The sequence below is a fragment of the Choristoneura fumiferana genome, chromosome Z (genome assembly GCF_025370935.1).
Source record: "Choristoneura fumiferana chromosome Z, NRCan_CFum_1, whole genome shotgun sequence".
Taxonomy (NCBI): Eukaryota; Metazoa; Arthropoda; class Insecta; order Lepidoptera; family Tortricidae; genus Choristoneura; species Choristoneura fumiferana.
This window is the reverse complement of record NC_133472.1, coordinates 30,045,393-30,069,470: the sequence shown is the minus strand read 5'-3', so window position 1 is coordinate 30,069,470 and position 24,078 is coordinate 30,045,393. Positions and strand designations below refer to the sequence as shown.

Sequence of the window (24,078 nt, the reverse complement as noted above, 5' to 3'; positions counted from 1 at the left end):
AGTTCGACATCGCAAGCAAGTAACGGATTTGGTAAAATACGGAAATAGAAATACGGAACGACAATTTGAACGAGAAATCGTGTTTGATTTTGTGGTTAGATGCAGCAAAATTAGGAATGGTCTCGATTGTTAAGCTAACAGTACCCAAATACATGTAGTACTATAAATACTCGTAGGTAGGGTTACTATATCTTCGGATTTATTCCGAGATCTCATAATTTATAGAATCTTTCAAGGATTACGGCCAGATTTTCTAAGTCTCAGGATTTTCAGAAGTTTCCATAAAATAGAGTAGACCCTGTTAATATTTTTATTAAATAGGTACAAAACAGAAAATAATCTTCTTTATACTTACATAATATTGTAAGAGTTATTAGAATAAGGCCTCATGTATTTTATGTTTTTGCCAAATAAATAAATACTAAATACATATAGAAACCAATTTAAAGGTTGACCAGAGGCCGTATTGCCTAACGTTTCTGACGCTCGCGATCGCATTCAAATGACACATTTCGCACAAAAACTGTCATTTGATTGCGATCGAGAGCATCAGAAACGTTAGGCAATACGGCAAAAGGAATATAAAAAAAATCTGACGCGAGGACAGCTTCTACGTTCTTCTACGTTTTATATTGCAACATTCTTAACACTTACTACGAATTACGATACCTACCAGATGCCTACCACTCATATTGACCCACGGTGTCGGTGATGTTATTTAAAGGAATATTTTCTAATCCCTCGGACTTTTTCTATGAAAAATATTTTTATACAATGTGAATTATGTTCCTTCCAAGGCTATGGATAATCTTCGGCATTTTAACGCACAAAAACATAAAATAATACTTTACCACGCGCAAACAACGTTAAACTTTGACAGCAATAGACAGATGACATTTGAATTTAGTGTTACCAGTGCAAGAAATTAGTTCTATTGGTTTTCCGCAATATGGGAAGGTTTTTCATAATTCTGGTCAGCCTTCTTTAGTCATATCAGATGCTCCAAAAAGAAAAAAACTATGAATCTTTCACTTACTCATCGGATTGGCGCTCAAAATTATCAACAATAACTTTTAAATTGTTAGTTTGTAAGTAGATAGGTGTATATTACGTCTATAAAAAATAACAAATTCTCAGGATTTTTTTAAGAAATCAGGCTTATATCCAGACCTCCTTCATCTGGTAACCTAAAGTGTAAAATCCTGTCTCAGGCATATGAATGCGTAATTTAAAAACAAATACTTAAAGTTTAAATTACTGTATTCGATAGAAATACGACTTAAATAAAAGTTTACAAATGTTTTTCTTACAACCCTAACGTCGCAGGGTTGCCTAGCAAAACCTTAGGCCAATGCAGAATCACATGTTTTTATAATTTTTTTTTAATTATTTTAAACAGGTTATACCACTCGACTCCATCTGTGAAGAATTCGTTTATCGTGCGCCCGCGGCCCCTAAAAAAAGTTTGTGGGTAAAAACTATCCCATATCTTTCTCAGGGTCTTAAACTACCTCCTTCACTAACATTAACACTTATAATTGCCTTTTGCGTGAAAGCGTATCTAAATAACAAACATGCCCACATTCGCATTTATCATTTTAGTTCGGTTACTGCTAGTAGTGTAAATCGTATTTTATTTGGTAGTACCGTATCTAAATAATTAGCTTTAGTACAGAGAACCCTCACCATGCTTGCTAGACCCTGTAAGGCACCTCATAATGTCGATCTGCTGCGATCACCTTACATTGGCGCCCAACGTGGGGCACTAGCCGAGACTGATGTTAGTACAAAACATTACACTGTTGTTACATCAATATTCAACAGGTAAACGGCTCCATAAACGCGTTTTTTTTGAGGTGAAGTGTTCAAAGCAAGTACAATAAAATTAACATTTAATTTTTAATACTTTTTAAACAATTGAACTCATTTGTTTGGATGATTTGGAAAGTATTTGAAGTGCTATATAAAAGATAAAGTTCTAAATGACTGGAAAAAATAAGTTGCCGTCTCTGTATGCCACAGTTTTTTGAATTTCCAGGTGCTAAGACTGCGGTAGACTGAAAGGTCATAATCTATTTTTTTTTCAATTATTTAGATCCATCCATATGTTTTACACGGAAACTATATATAAGGGTTCCTTGTAGAACTCTCTACGGAACGGAACTCTAAAAAGGTTACAAAAATAATATGGCAGTTCTTAAAGGTTAAAGGGTTTTTATTTATTTTACCGTTAGACAAGAAAAATACATAAATATATGTCTTACCTACTTCATTACGAGTAAAATATCTGCAACGTAACGTGAACCGGATCCACCGAATCCATCTCGATTAACCATCCGTCAACGTTTAAAGTTTGGCAGGTTTGATAAAGATGGTGAGCGATAAGCAATTGATTGCTTATTTGTTGTGTAAGCATACAATAATATGTTATTATATTATATTATATTGGTCCTCCAGCCACGACGCATTAAGCGTAATCACCTCACACTTTTCAAGGCCTTTTATTGAATATTTTTGTCGTAAAGATAGGTACGTCAAAATTGCCTTGAATAAAATGTCCTATTATGAGAACAGTGCTGTCGATATACGCTGCTGGAGGCGCTGCTAATTTACCCTTCGCAGTGTTAAATTTACAATAACTTTTTCAGAGGTTTCGTTATGTTGTCAGTCTTTTACGTACCTACTAACTTCATAGAGAAATTGATCTAAATATAGGTGGATTATGGTCATCCAATTGTGAATCTAATAAGTGTTTTATCACTAACTTTTGAGACACTACACTCTTGACAGTGGTCGGGGCCTCGAATGAGGATCCTCCATGACGACTTTCTTCTGAAAATAAGTAGTGTGGTGCTATCCCTTGTCCATTCCGCAATACTGGAGTTTGGAGTACTTCGGAGTTCATTGTTGTCACTCTCAAATTAGGTCCCGTCGTAAAAGATTACGACTTTTACGACACTCACGCAAAGAGCTAGCTTCGTCCTATTCTAAAACCGGGCACGGTACATTTCCCCGCTATCTAAATACATGGAACAAAAGCATTTAAGTACGTTGTTAGAATTTTATGTGACTAAACATGTTATGCAAAACAAGCCATGCTTGATCTAGAGCCGGGTAAGAATCCAACAATTGCCGCAGTGGTTTAGAGAATTTCCTTTTTCAGACTAATTAACCGACTTCAAAAAAAGGAGGAGTTTAACAATTCGGCTGTATTTTTTTGTTTATGAACCGGTTTGAATTTTTTTAAAGAAAGAAAGACAGAAAGAAAATACATTTATTCACAACACAAGACAACAAATTTATTAGGTACAAAAAAAACAACACAAAGGTATGTGTCATTGCGGTTGTGAATCGGACACTGGCTCAGCATAATGCTGAAGCGTTAAAAACACCCCAGCGCTGATTTTCAGCCAGCACCGATGATTTTTTAATGATATCTCACTCTATTTGGTCTAACCATTTCAGTTTTGTGCTGTTGTGCGTCTTGGCTGGGAAGTAGGTGAGCTCCGAAATATATAAGAAATAACATGTTGTGACATGATTCGATTTAAATGCGCTCAACTTGGGTTCATATTATTCAAAGAATGAATATTTGTAAAGGATTATTTGGTTAACGTTAAAAATTTTACACATTGTAAGATACTAAAATCTTAACCGTCGTTTTGCACGAATGCTTTTAACAAATTTATTATAATGTCGGAATTTTAAGTAAACTTCCAAACCTAAAAGTTCAAGTGAGCGAACCCGCGGGTATATGGTAGTCTTTTACATTCTGAGCTGAGGTATAAATGCGGTTCCAGGTTCGATCTGACCGCCGCCCCCGTGGTGGATCAAACCTTAATAAAATTCTGGCATGCCTTCTACAGAATAAGTATAGGTACTTACATATTTTTGAAAACTAAGGGGCTGTTTGAGCATCCATTGATTAGTGTTAACTGACGGTTTAATGTGATGCCGTCTCCGTCTATTCGAATAAAACAAATAGAAACGGCATCACATGTAACCGTTAGTTAACACTAATCAATGGATGGTGAAACAGCCCCTAAGACTTCATATCCTACAGTCAGCGCTGCGGCTTGCCTCGCGCAGATGGCTGCGAGCTCCGAGGAGGGGGGAGCCCAAGAGGGAGACCTTTTCAGCCTGAAAGGGTATCCGATGCCTGGTGATATTCCTGTATTAAATCGCAAGGTCAGACAAGTACTTTGCTAAGTACCTACTCTGCGGTCTACGTGTACTTAATACAAGCTCGTCACACATTCACGCATCGCATTCTCAGAATTAAACCGACTCAATTCTATATTTTTCACTTAAATTATAGACTTTGTTCCAAATAAATTAGGAATAGTTAATAATTGAAGGTATTACGAACGAAAAAAAAATTGAAATTGGTTCATAAATGACGGAGTTCAGAGGTAACAAACATAAAAAAACAACCGAATTGATCCTCCTCCTTTTTTTTGAAGTCGGTTAAAAAATGAGATTTATGTTGAATTAAGGGCCTACGTCTATTCATTTCGCAATAGACTATTGGAAAATAGTATGAGCAGCGCTAAGTGCACGCCACGTGTCGTGTGCGATGATATGCACCCACAGCCGTGCACCGTGCGCCCGCTCCGTGCACCCGCGCTGACTAGCGCAGGTCCTAAGCCAGTTTCATTCTGAAGGTGCGTTACCAATTTAAAATAATTTAAGAGAAGTTTCCCTGCCGGCCGCGCGGCCGCGTTAGGTATTCGTTTGGAATATCGCTGTCTTTATTGCTCGTGACATAAGCGCTCGCAGCCGTCCCCCCCATGCCTTCCGCAACGACGTCCGTAATTTATATCGAGATAGCTTTTCAAGATTTGGGCGGTTGAATTTTGGGTTTCGTTGTCCTCGTATTATACGAAAAGCACAGAAATCAATGATATTTTACAATCAAGATATTCATTATATTTTCTATGCCTGTGGTTTTTTCGATTTTTGTAAATTGCTTTATTAGTCTGTAATTCTCGTGCAAAGTTGTCATCTTTTTTTTGTCGAATTTTGAGCTCCTGTAATTCTAATATTACACATTTATATGAAAATCTGGAAAACCACAGGCATAGATAATTACGTCTAGTCCATACTTACAAATTTCATCTATTTCTGTTGCCCAGTTTTCAAATGAGGCCGGGACTACGTTTGTATGTAGAATGGAATGAAGAGACTTCTCTTAAATCATGTCATATATATAGGTATCCAACTATTTATCGCCAAAAAGGCATGAGACACTAACGCGTCAATGAGTAAATTTCTGTATGATTTAATTTTTTAAACTGAACAAAACACGTCAAGAACAAGATGTTTTCCCGTCTTTAAATGATGACCCTTACTTAGTGCAACTTTACCATGGTACAAGTGATGGATTATTAAAATGAGCGATAATTTACATTTTACGATCAACTATGGTTGAATTTCTCGGTATAAAGCTGATCTAGTTAGTACCTAATTTTAATAGATTTCAGAAGAGTCTTTTACTTTATTGTAGTAATTACGTTTGAAATATATTTCGTGATATATTTTACTCTGATTGCTGATAAGTAGTGTAGTAATGTATACATCTGATACATCAGATTTTCCGGGGAGCGCGGGTCACGATAATGGAGCACCCGTATATGGCGAGCGTGCGTCGGAACCATGCACAATACCTCACCGGCGCGCTCGTCACCCAAAATACCATCATTACGGTCGCCCACCCTTTGTACAAGTAAGTAACTCTAGTACCCTTTACTCGTATACTAGTACTTTGAATAAGCTTTGTAAGTTTTTTTTTATTCGACTGGGTGGCAAACAATAAAGTGGGTCTCCTGATGGTAAGAGATCACCACCGCCCATAGACACCTGCAACACCAGGGGGACTGCAGATGCGTTGCCAACCTAGAGGCCTAAGATGGTATACCTCAAGTTCCATTAATTTCACCGGCTGTCTTACTCTCCACGCCGATACACAACAGTGCAAGCATTGCTGCTTCACGGCAGGATTAACGAGCAAGATGGTGGTAGCTATCCGGGCGGACCTTGCACAAGGTCCTACTGCTGCTTTCTAGGATTCCGTACCCAAAGGGTGCCAACGGAACCCTATTACTGAGACTCCACTGTCTGTCTGTCTGTCTGTCCGTCTGTCACAGGGCTCTATCTCTTGAGCCGTAATAGTTAGGCACTTGAAATTTTCATAGATTATGTATTACAGTGGCCGCTACAACAACAAATACTAGGTTTACTACTGTTTCGGCGAATAACGTTTTGCAACTTTTCATTTCCCAACTTTTTACTATTTCTGAAACTGTAAATATTTCAGGATTTTTATAAAACTAACCTAACCTAACCTAAAGGGTTCTACACGATGGCCCTGAAATAAATCCTGAAATATTTACAGTTTTAGAGTTTGCGAAATGAAAAGTTGCGAAATGAAACAGGTTGCCAAACGTTACATTGCGAAAAGGCAGTACTCGCAAATACTAAAAATAAAATAAAGTTAAAAATTAAAGGGCGTCGTCATACAAGAAACGTGTTTCATTCAGCGGTTTTTGATTGATAGGCTGCCAAGATGACGGCCGTCAGTTGCTAGGGGCAACGCCAGTGACCCTATGTTGTTTAATGTTTAACTACTTATTAATTTGCGATTTTATTAAACCTTCGATAAGTAATTATAATAATTGTTTCCAAGACCGTGGTTTATTTTCAGCCACTTTTTTTTCTGCCGCGGGCGCCGCGGCGCGTGGCAAGAGTCTAAAGGGCAAATATTCGAGCGTTTTGACCTCGCGGTCAAACGTCATTAGCGTCCCACGTTTATATAACACAACGGAAAGACTAGTCACAAGAATTTTAATCACGCTAAATCCAGCATCGGTATTGTCTTCAATTTTCATAAAAAAACAACCCTGGGCATTACGTCTTTTAATAACACCTGCGAAGAGATCAATGACAAAAAAAACGCTGCAAAAACGCTGAATATTCGTCCGCAAGCGCTATTCAGCCTCCGACAGGGCGACAGCCAAAGAGGATGGGAATTTAAAATTGTTCTTTATTCAAAATACTTGCACCTAGTTACATTTTGGTGATATGTTTTTATTAACTTGTAATGTAATGTAACTAGTTAATGTTTGTTCGGATTTGAAGTGGATATCTTCAACCAATTGAGCTGAAATTTTGCATGCATGTATAAATCCGATGACAATGCAATATTATTGCTGCTTGCTTATTAATGCTGATCTGATGATGAAGTTAGATATTGGCCATAGGAACTCTATAATAAAACGACACGACCGCATCGATTTTGGTCTCATTTGATTCGTCTTGACCACTACCTACTTTGGTAACCAGGGGCAAAAAGTACCGTCAGCAAAAAAGCTTGTATTAGATTTTTTCCCAAAAAGATATTACTCAACTATTTGTTTTAAAAAATTGTACGGAGGTGCGGAACCCTTCATGCGCGAGTCTCGCACTTGCACTTGACCGTTTTTTTCTTTTTCGGCTTTTTGGCAGTTTTTCTCTACAATTGTTATGTTATCTACTCATCTGTACGAATTTTCAAGTCAATTTATTCACTGAAAGTATGTGAAAACGTACTTGCCAGATTTGACGGCACCTGACATACTCAATCACGTACCAGGATGGACTCTTTTCTTATTTCGCTATGATTTCTTTGAGAGATGTACTCGTACCTATGGGATGTCAACATCCATCCTGGGACGTTATTAAGTTTCTTCTACTGTACATACATACGTAGTTACGAACATGGCAAGTTAAAAAAAATTGCAAAAAGAGATAAAACAGGTGAGCCACTACTGCATTGATAAAACAAGACACATTTGCTCGTACATTCAAGCCTATGAAACAGAAAAGTTAATATTTTATGAAACTCCTTAAAAAGCAATTAGAATACAGAATGCGTTATTATGGATCGTTCTTCTTGTAATAAGTAAGTAGCAGGTAGGTACTTTACAATTTAGAAGTTTTTTGGTTCAATCTACTAAAGTTAGGGATTAAAATATCCTATGATATCCTCCTTGATATCATACTAACCTAACCTAACCTAATATTTTGTTGTTCATTTATAACTAAAGAAAGAAAGAAAGAATTTCTTTCTTCTTTCTTTCTTTCTTTCATTTATAACAAATAAGCCCAAACACTAATATGCATATGCATAATGTGTATTAGTTTAATACAAATTAGTAGAGATGTGCCGACTAGTCGCCGACTAGTCGGGAAAGCCGACTATCCGGCCACTTTCGTAGTCGGCGACTAGTCGGCGAATAGTCGGCAAAAGGTGCCGACTATCCGGCTTCTTACTTTGTACGTTTATTTCAATAAAATATTTATTTTCATGTAGGTATAGGTACACAGAGGGGGAATTACATTATATAAAAACCTTAAGTTGTTATTTTTTGTAGTATTTACTGTTTTTCCTTGCCCACACGAGAAATTATATTTTGTCGTTAGTTATACCTACTTGACTTAACGGGAATCATTGTCTAATTGTTCAAAAAATCCTTAAACGAGACTTTCTGTTTGACATCATCATGTCAGCCGAAAGACGTCCACTGGTGGACATAGGCCTCCTCCAAGGCTCTCCACTCAGACCAGTCTTGCTTTCCGCATTCACCGCGATCCCGCGATCTTAACCAGGTCGTCGCTCCATCTTGTTGGAGGCCTACCGACACCTCGTCTCCTGGTCCGCGGACGCCATTTGTGAACCTTCTGATCCTATCGGCTATCAGTTCTGCGAGCAATGTGCCCTGCCCACTGCCACTAGTTTCGCAATTCTTCGGGCTATGTCGGTAACCTTAGTTTTACTGCGGATATCATCATTTCGGATTCTATCCCGCAGAGAAACCCCGTGCATAGCCCTCTGAGTGACTTTGAGCATAGCACTGAAGTCCTCCATGGTCTCTCAGCCATGACCACAATATCGTCGGCGAATCGAAGGTGATTAAAGTACTCTCCATTAATGTTGATGCCTTGTCCTTCCCAGTTCAGAATCTTAAAAGCATCCTCCAGTGCAGCAGTGCACAGTTTCGGAGAGATCACATCTCCTTGTCTGACTCCCCGCTGCAGAGGAATAGGCGTCGTGCTCTAGTCCGGTAGTCCGACGGACATAGTGGCGTTTTCGTACAGACACTTCAACACTTCGTTATACAGGTAGTCAACTTGGCACCGCTGGGGAGCCTGCAGCACAGCCCAAGTCTCGATCGAATTGAAGGCTTTCTAGTAGTTTACAAATGCAAGGCAAAGGGGGAGGTTATACTCTTCGGTCTTCTGTATAACCTGCCGCAACGCATGTATGTGGTCTACAATTCTATAGCCTTTCCGGATGCCGTGCTTTTTGACATGATTAAATTTTAATTTTTTTTTTAGGTCTCACTTTAATGAACAATAATAGTATGCATTATTTTTACACAATATTTTTTTCACAAAAACACCGCTTTGTTAGATACAAAAGCAAAAATCTAGAAATAAAATAATACGAATAAAATAAAATAAACAGGTTCCGAGACGCTTACAGGCGTCGGTTGCGACTTGCGCCCAAATCACCTGGTTAACAAAGCGTCACGGAAATCCCCGAAACTGTGATCGGCTTGGCCGACTAGTCGGCCGATTAGTCGGCTTCTTTACAACCGACTAATCGGCTAGTCGGCTAGTCGGCCAAACTCATGATCGGCACATCTCTACAAATTAGTCCAACTGAAATTATTCTAAGAGCTTAATATGCCAAAAAAGTAGTAGGCCAAAGTATTACTTATGCGACAGTACTATTATGCCAATACAAATTATGCCAAATCAATTATGCGAAACAATAATAGTCTAAAAAAATTATGCGATTGAAGGGGATCCCGTCGACCACACGTTTGGTCGGCGTGTGATCGGCTCGTGGAGATCCGTCTGCTGATGCATTTCCCGACGTCCGCCGACATGTAGTGGAGACATTAGACAATAAGGTCCCTGGTTCTAACATTGCGACAGCGTGCCAACGTACGAGCTGGGCGTGGTGGTTGGCGAGAACTTCTCGGACCGCGGCGGCGCGTTGTTGACCGTGCTGGTGGTGGCACTCCACAGTGAGTTCGATCCCTACAGCCTGGTCGCTGACCTGGCGCTGATAAGGGTGTACGAAGACGTAGTTTTGAAGTATGTGTATTTTTACCACTATTGGGTACCTTAAGTTTTCTAGGATGGTCCAATAGTAGATTGTACAATAAGAGCATAAAACGAGCCATTTTACCCAAGACGTTCATATAGCCACCCGAGCCGGTACGGCGAGGGTGGATAGACACGTCGAGGGGAAAATGGATTTAATGCTCGAGTTTTACACTCTGCTTTTCACTTCGATGGCGAGGAAATGAAATAGCAACAGTGAAAACAATTGTTCACTCACTACATAAATTTTATTTTTCATGCATTACTTAATAATTATATTTTTTTTTAGTTTTAGTGATTTATTTTGATTGATTTTTAGTTTTATATAAATAAAAAATGTATTAAAAAATATAAAGAAACTTATTTGTTTGTGGCTGTTGACACCTAATTGGTCTTAGACGAAGATTTAATTTTATGCACTAGTGCATAAAAAGTCATTTTATGTCGCCTAGATCCAGCATAAACACCAACTTTACGAGCATGAGAAGTGAAAATTATATTATTATCGATAGTAGACTTATAAAATGTAGCTCACTCCAGTAGATAGTTTTTTTTACCATTTACCGTTTTTTTGTAAAAATAAATCGATAATTTATTTCGGCAAACCACACGTTTACTGAGATTAATAGGTTTCGTCCCTTGGTGTTTGATTAAAAAAAAGAGGTCTTATTGGCAGCTGTCAGTTGTCAAATGTCGTCGTGTGTACGTGTGTGTGTACGTATGTCGTTGTATGGCAACATTTGACAACTGACAGCTGTCAATGCGACCTCTTTTTTTAATCAAAAAACCAAGGCTTAGAAACCTATTAAATTAATCTCACCAAACGTATCGTTTTCCGAAATAAATTTTCAATTTATTTTTACAAAAAAACGGACAATGAAAAAGAATATCTATCTACAGGAGTGAGCTACATTATAAGTCTACTATCGATAAAAAATATAATATGTTTAATCCTAGAAAACTTAAGGTACCCAGTTACCACTTTTAATTCTAACTAAAAAAGAAAGTAAGTACTCAGCGAACTTTTTAGTCACGTCGCCAACACTTTTGATTGAGCTGGTAGTGTAAAAAAAATCTGAGGCCTACAGACTAAAGATTTTGATTGTGATAAAATTGATCATTTGTGTCCCTTATACTTATAAGTAAGTACATAATATTTACTGCAACAAGGCTACGAATGTTCAGGTAAGTGTATTGGCGACCGCACAATGATTTTTCTGTTCAGATAATCTGATCACTAGAAACTTTAACCGACATCGCTCTTAGTTCCACTAAGAAAATAAGTTTTTAGGAGGCATTGGTATGTCTATGATATTTATTTGAAACGATAATACCCACGTATTTTTACTTAAGTATATTGAATGAATGAAAGAATTTATTTGAAATATAACAAGGTTACAATTTAAAGAGTAAGAACAGGCTGTGTAGGTACTATCAGCCAAATAAGTGGTCTACTACCCTAAAATTGATAATCGTTTGCATGTCATAAAACAATAATGCCAATAGACGTGTCTGTCAACTGGAAAGTTCGACTTTAGCGACATATTCATTTCATAGGAACTTGTTTCAAAATTGATAGACCACTTATTTGGCTGATGGTACCTAGTAGTTTCTGCATAGGTAAACGACATGTTTGTTTCATATTGCGGAACTTTGCCCAGAGTTAATCAGAAGACAATTCCCATTGGATTTGACAGTTTAAGTGACCTAATGGAAAAACAGGAAGGTGATCTCGCTTTTGTTAGCGGTTGGGGTCGGTGTGACTGGTCGGTAAGATTTTGTTCCCCTTAATTATTTTCCTGTAGCTTAGTTAGGCAAGTTTTCATATCTACTTGCTACTGTTTACATGTGGTTTATTATGTAACGCGAGGCCTTATTCTTAGATAAGTGAAAAAACCCGTATCATTAACTGTTTTTCAAATTTGAAAAACAAAATTCTTTCAATTTACATATGTATTTTTTTTAGTAGGTTTCTTACTAAGAACAAATAATAAACCAGGAAGGACTCAGAACAAATTCCACACAAAAAGTGGCCATACCGTATTTGAACATTTTTGAATATAAATCAAATTTTACGACTACTTACGTGTGGAAAGTGATCCCTGGACATTTTAATTTTGCAGTGTTTCCGCACCACTTCATAATCATAACAGACGTTGGCATGATAATTTAGAGCTGTTCACAATCCAAAGTGCGAAAATTTGACGTGAGCTCACTAAACTTGCAAAATAAATGTCAGTCAAAATTAAATGTTGCACATGCGCACATTAGCGCAGGACACGCTTAGGACACAGTTTCCATTTTTATAACGCAGTTACGCTTCATGACTTATTATTACCCGACCGGTTTGTGTTGATGTTAATTTGTCCATTTTACATTTAGACTTTCTACATTTAAGTAATCAACCTCATTTTAGGGTAAGGAGTTTTGCCTGCCGCGGTCGTCAATATACTACCCTGACGAGAAGGTGGATCCGATGCTCCGGACTATCACATTCAACATCGCCGACCATGCTCGCAACCACTTCTGTGTCGGTTATCGCAAAGTTAGTTACCGATGACGGCAATGAATTTTAAGCTGCCTTCGTGCCTGGCTTTCTATTGGGAGCTTACTCTCAAATTAAGCAGCTGAGAATCTTATTCGTTATATTTTCTACATTTACTGAAGTACGCTTTATTCTCAAATTGTACATACAGTGATTTCAATGCATAAAATGAGATAATGGTAAATGTCCTGGGCACAAAAATCATGGGAATGGGAATGATGTTGATGATGATCCTGCTAAGAAAAGGTTCGTCACTTTTGGACCTTAACGTAATTGAAATAGAGTGACGAACCTTTTCTTACCCCGACTATACCTCTATACCGTACATGTATGTATAAAGTCCACAATTTGTGTGGTGTTTTTTTTCATTATTTAAAAATTGAATATGAGCTTACGTCACATCTGAATCGTCCGTTTTTTGAATGATAGCATTTTTAGGGTTCACTTTTTAACATCCCCTTTGAATATCTGACGCGATGGATTTTATTTATTTGCTACCGTTTCGGATGGCCACTCCCAACTCCCATCCCAACACGCAAGTCGGCGGATGAATATCTAATTTCGGTAACAGAGACACGCTGGGGCATCTAAAATAAGCTATTGATTCCCAGAACTAACCTTTCACATTAATCAATAACAAAGTTCCAGACTCAATTATATGCAGCAGTTTGCTGATCAAATGTTTAAAAAGTGAAGTGAGGGTCTTATTAAGATAAATTTTTTACTACTTGGTGGATGATTTTTTTTTAAATGACGCGACTGTTATAAATTGCAATCTTCTTCTATATATGCAAAACAGACTCACTGGGTTATATATCAACGCACAGCCCAAACAGCTGGGCCTAGAAACTTGAAATTTGGTACAGGGGTTCCTTTCATGATGTAGTGAGCTCTAAGAAAGGATTTTTCGAAATTTCCACGGGATAAGGAATAAATGAGATTTATATTTTCTTTTCAAAATGGTCCTATCTCCGTAACTATAATAATAGAAACTTCAAATTTGGCATGCAAGTAGGTAATACTAACAGCTAAAAACGATTTTCAGAATTTATCCAAATTCCTGCGGGAGAGAAGGTTAATGTATGTAACCCCAAATTTAACGCGAGCGAATTGTAACGGTTCGGATGTGTGTCACACGACCGTCACTGGGAATAAATTAGTAGAAAATTGTTAGTGGGGCCATCTATGAAGGTTTGATGGAAACTCGAAACAAAAACATGTCGACAAAGACAGTTAAATAAGAGTAATTGAGATTAGAATGTCGACGTAATTAAAGCAGGGATAATTTAGCAGTCAATTTAATGAGTAAATGTTAAATTTAATTGGAGATTAGAATTGTGTTGTTCGGGTATAATAATTAATGTAAAGAAACGCCATCTATGGTCAATTAGAGGAATTAATGGTAGGCGTCATGGAAAATTAGTGAACTAATGCCGAACTGGGTTTAGCGGCAGATTAACCTGAGAGGCTATTTAGTTAGTTTCACGTGGGAATTATAGAGGTCGCTTTAGGTAATGGAAATGTAAATTTTATCTAAAAACAAGAAATATGGTCACAAATTCATCAAAAATAGACTTGATATAGTAATAGAATCATTAGTATTAGTCTACAGTAGATCTTAGATACATTTGATGTTAATAATTATGTTAATTTAAAGAAATATCAACGGAAGCATCATGGAAAGGGCAATTTGTCGAAATTAGCTAAATAAGTTAAGAAAAACCGAAAATGCAAGCATTACGTAATCATAGTATAGATTATTGGTTCATTATCTATTATAAATTTAAGTTTTCATTCAAAACGGAGTAGTATTAGCAGAGTAATTACACATTTAGTTAAGACGAAATTACAAGTACTCTGTCGCACTGACTTAAAGTAGGAACGTGGCGAAATTATAAGCAAATTTTGAGTAGCGTTAATTCGACAAAGGAAACTATGAATAAACGGCGCGAATTTGGGGATACCAGTTAATAATTGTAGGCAAATTAGCTATTTTATAACGAACAATAGAAGTATGTAATTGGCTATTTATATTCAAAGAGTGTAGGGAGTAATAGTAGAAAATTATCATTAGAAGTAAGATTATTGTTAGATAGGTTAAGGAAATTAAAACGTTGAGGTAAAATTGAAGTATTTGACAAATACATATAAATATTTATTGAAAATTATTGTTGTAGCACAATATAAAAATGAAACGTATTTACTAGAATAGTTAAGCTAGGATAGTGTCAAGATAAATAGGAAATTTTAGTTCAAAAATAAATTTTACGGATAAAATTTGGCTATTTTGAGATAAGGATTTGGCAGAAGAAAAAGCGAGGCGGGCAATGTCAACGTTGTCGACTTTGGTAAGCTTGGCGTCGTTTGGTCGCTTGGCGCGAAAATACCAGAGGTCCCGGGAGAGAAGCTATAAATAGAGGTGACACAAAAAGGGCGGGAAGCCAGATGGATTTAGATTTCGTAGAGTCAACATCGTTATTTTGCTAGTCGGGGGGTTTAGTTTCTGTGCGCCATTTTGTTAACAAATTAGAGTCAATAGTATCGGGTAATTTTATTTCATTAATGTTAATTGGGGTTTTTGATTTTATTTAATTAGAATTAATTTTAATTTACAAGAAATGTGAGTATTTCTTCAGGAAGTAAAGTGTCGGGGTCTTGATCATTAATCTGCGGAATAATGATTAACTCTCTGGTTTTTAACTATTTGTGAAATATTTAGTGCTGATTTTCATTCGGAAAATCTCTGTGTGAGGGAAACTTTGCGGTCTTGTGGCGGTGAAGTTCCTTATTTGTTCTTGTAGTGTGGAGTGATCGTTTTATAGCGTTTCATTTCAGCCTACGTATATTTTGTACTAACCCATAACTTTTCTGTGTTTTTCCCAACTTAATGGAAATGACTTTGGTTCCTCCATAACGTACCTTGGTTGAGCTTTAAGTCCGTCTATATCGTCTGACACCTAACGGTGACAACCGTGGACGAAATAGGCTTCCACTTCCTGAAGCTGTGGCGGCTTCAGCGGCAAATTACTGTCGTACCAGCCACCAGTGGATTCTGTTTGTCTTTTGTAACGACTAAGTAGCGCTCGTCGAAGTGAATGCGTGTCTTTTGTTGACGCTTGGTTTGTACTTAAGAAACTCAGAATTCCTGTCCCCTATTTATTTACGTATTTATGCACAACGTTAGGTATTCTGCTGTTCCGCGGGGCTCCCCGTCATAGGGACTTTCCTTCGGGAAAGTTGGGAGCTCAGCACCATTTAGGGACCGATAGGGCTTTAGGTATACACACCATCATTGTTGATAGGAGATTAGAAGAAATTCATTGCACCGTGAATTTCTACATTACACTAAATGTACATGTGGGATTAATTCCCTAGTTTTGCTAATCACAGACAGAGAGTAGGGGCCTCAGGCAAGCTTAAAGTACAATTGTAGGATTTATTAGGGCTATATAGGTAGGGAAGTTCATAGGGCTTAGCTAGAGTAGCGTTTCCTTACACCGGGAAAAGTTACTATTTTAACTCACCACACAATTAGTTCACCTATGAGGGTTTTCCTCCAAATTGCTAAACTCCAACACAGAGCTAGGGAAAGCTTAAACTCGCACACACATAGTTTTAAGGCATAAACTAGATTTTAAGAAAATAAAATAGTTAAAACATAAAATTTATTTAAGTACTTACGTCAAAACTTCATTATACAAAACTTAGTTCATAAGAACTTGACTACGAATAACTTTATTAAAATTAGTAAGTTGACTTCAATTTAAAACCAAAATACGGTTTGATCATTTTGTTAAGAGTAAATAACAATAACATATTTTAGCTGTCTTTCCTATAATGAATAAGCGGGAATTGATATGACACGATCTCATAGCTAAGTGGACAATTAAATGCCAGATAACTTACTGAATAATATTTAACACAATTATCATCTAATTTCGATTTGAATTACGATTGCCAGCTAAAATAAGCTTTGTTTTGATAAAATTAATATCAAACATCATATTCATACTTTTGATCAAGATCTCATCAAATTATGTCTAGTAATAAGTTAGAGATAAAATCGTAGAGGGTTTTGGACCATCTATCAATTAAAATACAAAAGTCTTTCGTGTTATAAATACATACTAGCTGTTTTAGTTGTCGTACCTACTTACATTGAGTGAACGGATGTAGAAATCCTGACTACGGTCGATAGCTTACGTTGACACATACCAGGCAACAGTCTATCTGGAAATTTACGTACTTTTCATTCGATCTCGATTTAAACATAATTGATTAAGGATCGATAGTTGAAACAGTTTATTTTCATTTAAAATATATGAATTGAGACAAAACTAGTCATAGACGAGTCCAAACCTAATACAGAGGTTATCTTGAATACCCAAGGGTTATCTAGTTATAAGCTAGTTAGATTATTATAACGCTTGTGTTCTGGGCGTAAAGTATAGAAATCGGTACTTACTTTCTGCTTTACTCTGGTAACGCCAAATGCTGGTAGAACTAGAAAATTAGACTAAGTAGATAGCTCATTAAAATAAGTGAAAGTCACTATGAGATTAGTAATTATACCAAAATAAAATTATGTCAAATTAGACATTCCATATATCTAAGATAGATAAGACATAATCTAAATTAAGAGATACTAGCGCCTATAGTAAATGAAAAGCTATAGTGCCCAAACTCATTCCTGAACTAATTATCAAAGTTATAATTAAGCATCTCATAGAGTATTCTAATATAAGCATAGAATAAGTAACCATAAGTCTAAAATTAGATTCAACTTCTTACAAAACATTGTGTTTGTATTTCCATACTTTGATTTGAATGCACCGAAAGTTAGTGCTTAGTCTAGTAAAATCACAACTTGACATATCCAAAGAGATATATTGCTCTGGTGTGCGAAAGGAAAGAGTCGGGGGTGGAGGTAGAGACTCTCCGAGACCTTGGGTCTCGGTATTAAACTTAGTTTTAAGTCAAAATAGATTCAGAAGTAATACAAACACAAACACTATCCGTAATAGAAATATTTCTCTCATTTTTCCAAACTGATTATTCTAGGTAACCTGAAAGATCCATTTCTAGAACCATCCAGTCTAAACATACTAGTATATCTAAATTCATATCTCAGTAATTAAAGTTTCACCCTAAAGTCAGTAGAGTTCAATCTAGAGTCAAATTATCACGAAGTTAGGTACTGCTTAATTAATTATAACATTAGAAACACAACTGTAGGCTTTTCAAATTAATTCTCAAATAAAAGCACTTAGGTTATTACTGGGCATAAGGTAGGTTCCTATCACTAGACATTCACGATCACAAGGCCATAAATTAATTTAAGTTAAATCACCATAGCGTTACCACAAGTTAAGTGTAGTATAAGTAGGTTAAGAAAGGGTAGTTAGTTAGTCTTTAAAATTAGCTATTAATCAAGTACAATTAAAGATAATAAAAGAAATACTTATTATATCATCACCTATTACTGGCAGTAAAGACTTATTACAGAATCCGCGGGCAAAAGCTAGTGTTGAATAATTAGTGTAACAACATAATTTTTAATTAATGTAGTATTTTATACTTACTTAATGTAATTTTTCTAATTAGGTATTCGAGTCCTAAATTGGTATGCTCGTAATTTGGGGCCATCCATAAAGTAGGTACGCCACGTACGTACATACGTACACCAATTTTGACCACCAGTTTCAGCCCCTATCCCCCACCCTGTCACATGTATTGCTATGAAAATAGGGATGTTGATACTATTAAAAAATAATTCGAAGACAAGACCCCAGTAAAAAAACGCTTTAAACCAAATAAATAGTTAGTTGTTTGAGTTGGCGAGCAAGTGACGTCATAAGTTGCTATTTCCATTCAAACTTGTCATTATTTTGTTCCTGTGTAACAAATCCCCCCCCCTCCTTAATGCGTGACTTAATTTATTTAGGCCTATTTTTTATTTTTTGCCGGTGCACAGCACGGGGTCCAAATTAGGCCCGGCATGTTGTGTGCGGGCACAGCGCGGGAGGAGGAGGCGCTGGCGCCGTGCTTGGCGGTGCCAGGCGCGCCGCTCGTGGTGCGCGGGCAGCTGGTCGGGCTGCAGTCCTGGGGCTTCGGCTGCGGCTATGTTCATGATCTGCCGCTCATCTACACCCATATAGCGCACTATCAGAGGTGAATATGACATATTCAAAAATAACACGAAGTATCGAGTCGTGAAAATCCATCCAGTCATACATAGTGCCAGTGGCAATCCAGCACTGGAATCCAGTGACACTGGATCCAGCTACTGGGTCAATGAAAATCACCCTTTATCAATGAATTAAAGTATGATGAATTTTCGTCGGCATACAGAAATCGATAGGGCTTCTATGGTTGGCGTTTTACAAAGATTTTGCATGAAAATGGACAATTTTCAAAAGCGTTCCAGAAGTTGAAGCACAGGTCTGCACAGCACAATATATTATGCACTTCGATATGCCCGATGGGAAAATCAATTTTGCGGAAAGTGTCTACTTTTGTTGACCTAGCATTGTTATCATTACGAGATGTACTTATACTTACCTACTGTATTTTTCAGCTGGATCAAGCATAATATTGCAATGATGACTCGCATACATGCAAGTGACTTTAAAGAAATGTTTTATGCTACCAGAGCTTTCTTGTTAGAACAATGGATGTCACAAACCAGAAAACAGGAAACCGTAGGAACATTCCACGGTAATCACCCGCTTCAAATGTCGTTGATAGACAAAAAACTAATTCAACTTAAAGGAAATATTACTGACTTTAGAGACTATATTAAAAATGGAACATTTAGACAAGAGAAGCTCGAAATGTATGAGAAGATTAGAAACCACCTAGCGCATGAACATAAAATTGAAGAGTTTTCCAGCTACACGCTGCGGACGGGACAGCCGTTTTTTAAACAATATGTGAAGGAGGAAGTCGATTTCTCTTAATAGGTTCCTTATTATTACAAAAAAACAGTAACTTTGTTTAGTCCCTTTTCAACACTAAGGCTTTTTTTTTTTGGGAGGGGGAATACTTCAAGAAGTTACCCAACGGCTCTTAACGGCTATTGCAGGATTCTTATCTACGTGATCACTGTGAAGGGCACCTATATAGACTGTCCCTCTTAGCAGCCACGATCTTGAATCCCCTAATGTTTTATTCCGAGAGTTAATTGATTTGGGTTTGCCCTTTCGCGGCCCCTCTCGGACTCTTCCTTCGATAGCATAAGATTTTCGCAGAAAAACGTCATGGCATTCCAGTCCTCTACTCCTTCCAGTGTGGCCTCCACCACTGGAAGGAGAAGAGAACTGGAATGCCTGACGTCTTTCTGCGAAAGCACAACACCAAGCCTACCTAAATAGCAAAGCGAGTTTGAAATTTACATCATTAAGCATGCGAAGACCACTTTTACGATCTACTTACTCTCTAATTGATTTTTCATTGTTGGCGTTGAAAAGTTATGAATTATCATCGTATAGTAACTTACTTAGTAGTGGGTGACATGAAAAAAAATAAAAATCGAATGCATTTAACTGCTTTATTTGGTTTTATCCATTGGTACAGAATTCTACAGATATATGGGGGTCCGCAGTGACATCATTTTATGAATGTTTAGTACTTATAATTTGACCTACTCGACATTATCTACTCTAGAGTACAACAGTAAAGATGAAAATTAAATGAGGTCGCTACTTTCTTCGTAACTGTCACATTTTGATCGTGAAAAGCTGAAACATGGCAACAATGAAAATATTTCGACATTTATATTTCAAATATCATAAAAGTACAATATAACACAATGATCTTATCTAAGTACCCTACCTACCTACTTCTATTAACATGGTAGTTTGCAGTTACATTTGGTAGAGCAGTTTCAGATTATATTTATTTATAACATAGGACCTTAGGATATGACTGTAGGTACTTAGGCCCCTTGCTGAAAAAAAAACATTCCATTCCAGTTTAGTTAAATCCCTTCATTTAGATTCTAGTAAACTTAGCAGCACTAAATCCAGCAAGACGGCCGTGGAAGAAAATATATAATAAACTTGAAAGTATTACAAGCTTCGACCTCTCAACCTGTTTCGTGAAGTGCTCCGAGGCATAACATATTCGCAGTAGGTATGTATTCGTATGATTTCAGGTCAAAGACACATTTAATTTAAATATGCATAGGTCGTCGTAAAAATGATTCTGTGGAAGTACTTCGTACTTATAATATGTCTATCTAATATATGTACCTATTTGGATAGAATTAACATATTTTTTCTGCTAATGCTTTAACCATTAAATTTATTTTGATACAGTCTTCCACTCTTGTTTTAAACATTTACCTTTTAGGTTTAATACCTTTTAAATTTCTAATACTTAATGAAATAGGTAGTGCCTATTTAAAAAATGTTTTATGCGTGGATCCTTACCTTTTCTAATGGAATGCATTAAAGAAGTACAAGAATAATAAAAAAATCATACTAGAAAGCTATAAAACTGAAGACAAAGAAACGGCATCAACTGTCATACTTTTATTATTTTAAACCATGTGTAATAGTCCGTCAATAAAAGATTTTATTGTTAAAAAAAACACTATTATTTTGCTGCCGGTATTCGATCTGCGTTGTCTAAGCAGCCGTGTATCCGTTACAGCAGCCACAGGCCCAGCTGCCTCGACTTGAAGTAATGAGCCTCAGTTTGAGGCACGTCCGTCTCCATGAAATGCACGGCTCGGACTGAGGCTCCTTTCCTTTGAGCACGGATAAAAAACCGACAAAATATGGCTCGGCTCGCGGCGACGAATTTGCCTCGTCTCCACTTGCGCTGGTTCGACCCGATGCTACCTCTAGTCTAGTGGATACGCGGCTTTAGAAGGCATGTGCTTACAACATTCATCAAAAATCAAGTAGTTCCGAACACTGGTAGTAGGTCATTTTCTTGCAAGATACGATTCGAATGAACAATTAAATAAACTTACAGTACAGTATACCAATTGAAATTAACCTAAATTAAAAAAATAAAATAAACAAAAGATCGTTTTTTACAATAAATAGCTAAAAAAACTTAATTGTAAAGAGGTGTGATGAGTAATTGAGTGTTCTTGCCTTACATAATTTAAGACCTTTCTGCTACAGTATTTAAAAAAAAGAATAATCCAACTCTTGAATTAAGTACAATAAAATATGATAGTAATGAGCAAATAAGGTTATACCTTCCTTATCGCATCGAACTATGTGTAGGTTTTGACTATCAAATACTTTTTATTAGTTTTTAATCATCCTTATTTCTAAATAAATAAACAATAAGAATTAATTAACTATATCATTTCCTTACTAGAAATAGATAAAGAATGTACTAATATACGTAGGTCGAACACGAAATTAGAACGTCTAAAATATTTACACACTTAGACTGGAATTATAATTAATGAATTTAGGCCCAGGGACAATCCTTATGTATTTCAGGTCTAGTGAATAATTATTAAGTATACACAAAAACTAATCTTATTGACGTTTCACTGATTTTGAGTCAGAAGATAACAGCAAAGTTAAGAGTCCTAAATCAAGGTGTAAGTGATTTCAATATGATGATAAGCTTGAAAGTGATTTCAAGAAATAAAACTTTGTGTTCTGCTAAACTGCGGTTCTGCTAGTTACTATATTTTATCTTGACCCATTTTAAATTGTCATACAAGATGACAGATACCTATTCAACCTTAAGTGAGCCCCGTATAAAAGTTCGTGATTGTACTTGCAGGTGTAAGCAAGTGACATGAAAGTATAGATGGTTCCCTAATGCGTGCTGGTCAAGAGTAGGTGTGTGTAATACAAGACCCTTTTTGACCTGTAAATCGTGTGTTAATATCGTTTTATCAGACATGATAATTCTGTACAGCTAGCTCGAAGTTATTTAAGATTAACCAAAACTAAATCATTGTTTAAACTGTTTAAGTACTTAATACTTATTAGTGTATTACATTCCGAGGATAATTCGAGTTTCAAATTGAGCACTTTATCAAGAGCATTTATTAAGGGACGTACACATCCAATCCTTTTACTTTTAACAAGGAATGCTTGTATAATATTTATCTCATTGGTTTCTCGAAAACTCGTCCAATAATACGGTTGAAATTTGGTAGGTATGCATTTAGAAAAGTTTTGCGTACTGTTACCATAAAATTTAGAAAATCTTTTAACAGGAATGACGCCGAGTGAAGCGACCAGATTTGATCCTGCCTGTAGGAAAAAATCATTTAGAAGTGCATTGATATAAATAATTAAGTATAACTCGTAATTTAATTCATCTACTGTCACAGATCTGTTACAGTTAAGAAATGATATGCTATGCTACCATGAAGTAAATCAATAAATAATCAATAATCATGAAAAAATCAATAGGTCAGTGCCATTGTTTCACTACTATGTGCTATCTTTGGTATCATTCAAATATTACATAACTTTCAATTATAAACAACATTGAACATATGTGGGAATATCTTTGACTACCTTATTTTATTAGAATAATTATCATGAGAGCAAATGTAGGTTCGGTCCTTTTAAGTGCACCCTGGGCGTCGGTACATACGCATCTCGCTGGTGGCGACGGCGATCCACTCGTTGCGCGCGGAGTCGAACCACGTCAGCCCCAGCGTGTACTTGCCGTTGATGTTCACGTGCTGGCAGTGTGAGAACCACCAGCCGCCCTCGTAGTTGCCGGCGCAGTGCGTGTTTGAGATGTCCCTGTCACGGTCCATAGTAGAAAACTCCATGTGGTTCTGGTATTCGAACGCATCGCTCGCGTTTCCCTTGAAACCGCTCACTTCCAAAACGTACCCAGAATCTGCGCTTCCAACGGAAAAGTGCTCGTACTGGGCGTACCAAATTCCACCGTATATGTCGGTCATGTCGATTCGCATAGAAGAGCAGTTATCAGCTGTCAGCTGATGCATCGATTCGAGGCCGAGCCAATATTCCGAGGTAGGATCCCCGAAGCCATGGGCATATTCAATAAATTTTCTATTGAATTCAACTGAGCCATTGTAGCGGCGCTGCAATAGGGTGCTACCGTTGATACACCAGGAGTCGAGAGGCACGCGGTCAGGCCTGATGAGGTACGTGCCCGGTGGGCCGGATACACTCGAGCAGTCGCGCGGGAGCTGGCTTACCAGGTCCTCGTACTCTCGCTGCACAGGCTGTAGTTCTTTAACTTCACCCATCAATTCTGGCAGTGGGATAGTATCAGTCATATTAATATCATGACTGGCTTCACTCTGGAACAATAATATAGGTATTTAGTTAGAAATATATGCTTGGTTTAACATTTTGTCAAATCTAATTAAAATATTTTATATGTGAAAAATTTAAGTAAAGGTCCAGCGT

General features: G+C 37.0%; 2 protein-coding genes across 2 annotated transcripts in view; one reads left to right on the top strand and one right to left on the bottom strand.

Annotated features, from left to right (window-relative positions):
* The first annotated feature begins 2,352 nt into the window (after positions 1-2,352).
* On the top strand, positions 2,353-21,290 carry LOC141434008 (trypsin epsilon-like). The gene is made up of 8 exons (XM_074096210.1): positions 2,353-2,408; positions 4,064-4,188; positions 5,592-5,725; positions 9,982-10,143; positions 11,850-11,922; positions 12,569-12,697; positions 18,672-18,868; positions 19,275-21,290. The coding sequence occupies exons 1-8, from the start codon at positions 2,372-2,374 to the stop codon at positions 19,654-19,656; spliced, it is 1,239 nt and encodes a 412-aa protein (XP_073952311.1). The 5' UTR covers positions 2,353-2,371; the 3' UTR covers positions 19,657-21,290.
* LOC141433975 (protein scabrous-like) overlaps positions 20,233-24,078 on the bottom strand; it is a 35,065-nt gene continuing 31,219 nt past the window's right edge. The window contains exon 6 of the mRNA XM_074096156.1: positions 20,233-23,969. Within this exon, the coding sequence (XP_073952257.1) occupies positions 23,256-23,969 (714 nt within the window). The 3' untranslated portion in view covers positions 20,233-23,255. The remainder of the gene's footprint in view (positions 23,970-24,078) is intronic.

What these genes read in the sequence shown, in the direction of transcription:
- LOC141434008 (XM_074096210.1), top strand. Translation starts at nt 2,372, where the DNA reads ATGGTGAGCGATAAGCAATTGATTGCTTATTTGTTGT. An exon ending in TTCCTGTATTAAATCGCAAG is followed by an intron (nt 4,189 to 5,591) that starts GTCAGACAAGTA and finishes CTGATACATCAG; the next exon opens with ATTTTCCGGGGAGCGCGGGT. An exon ending in TACGAAGACGTAGTTTTGAA is followed by an intron (nt 10,144 to 11,849) that starts GTATGTGTATTT and finishes TGGATTTGACAG; the next exon opens with TTTAAGTGACCTAATGGAAA.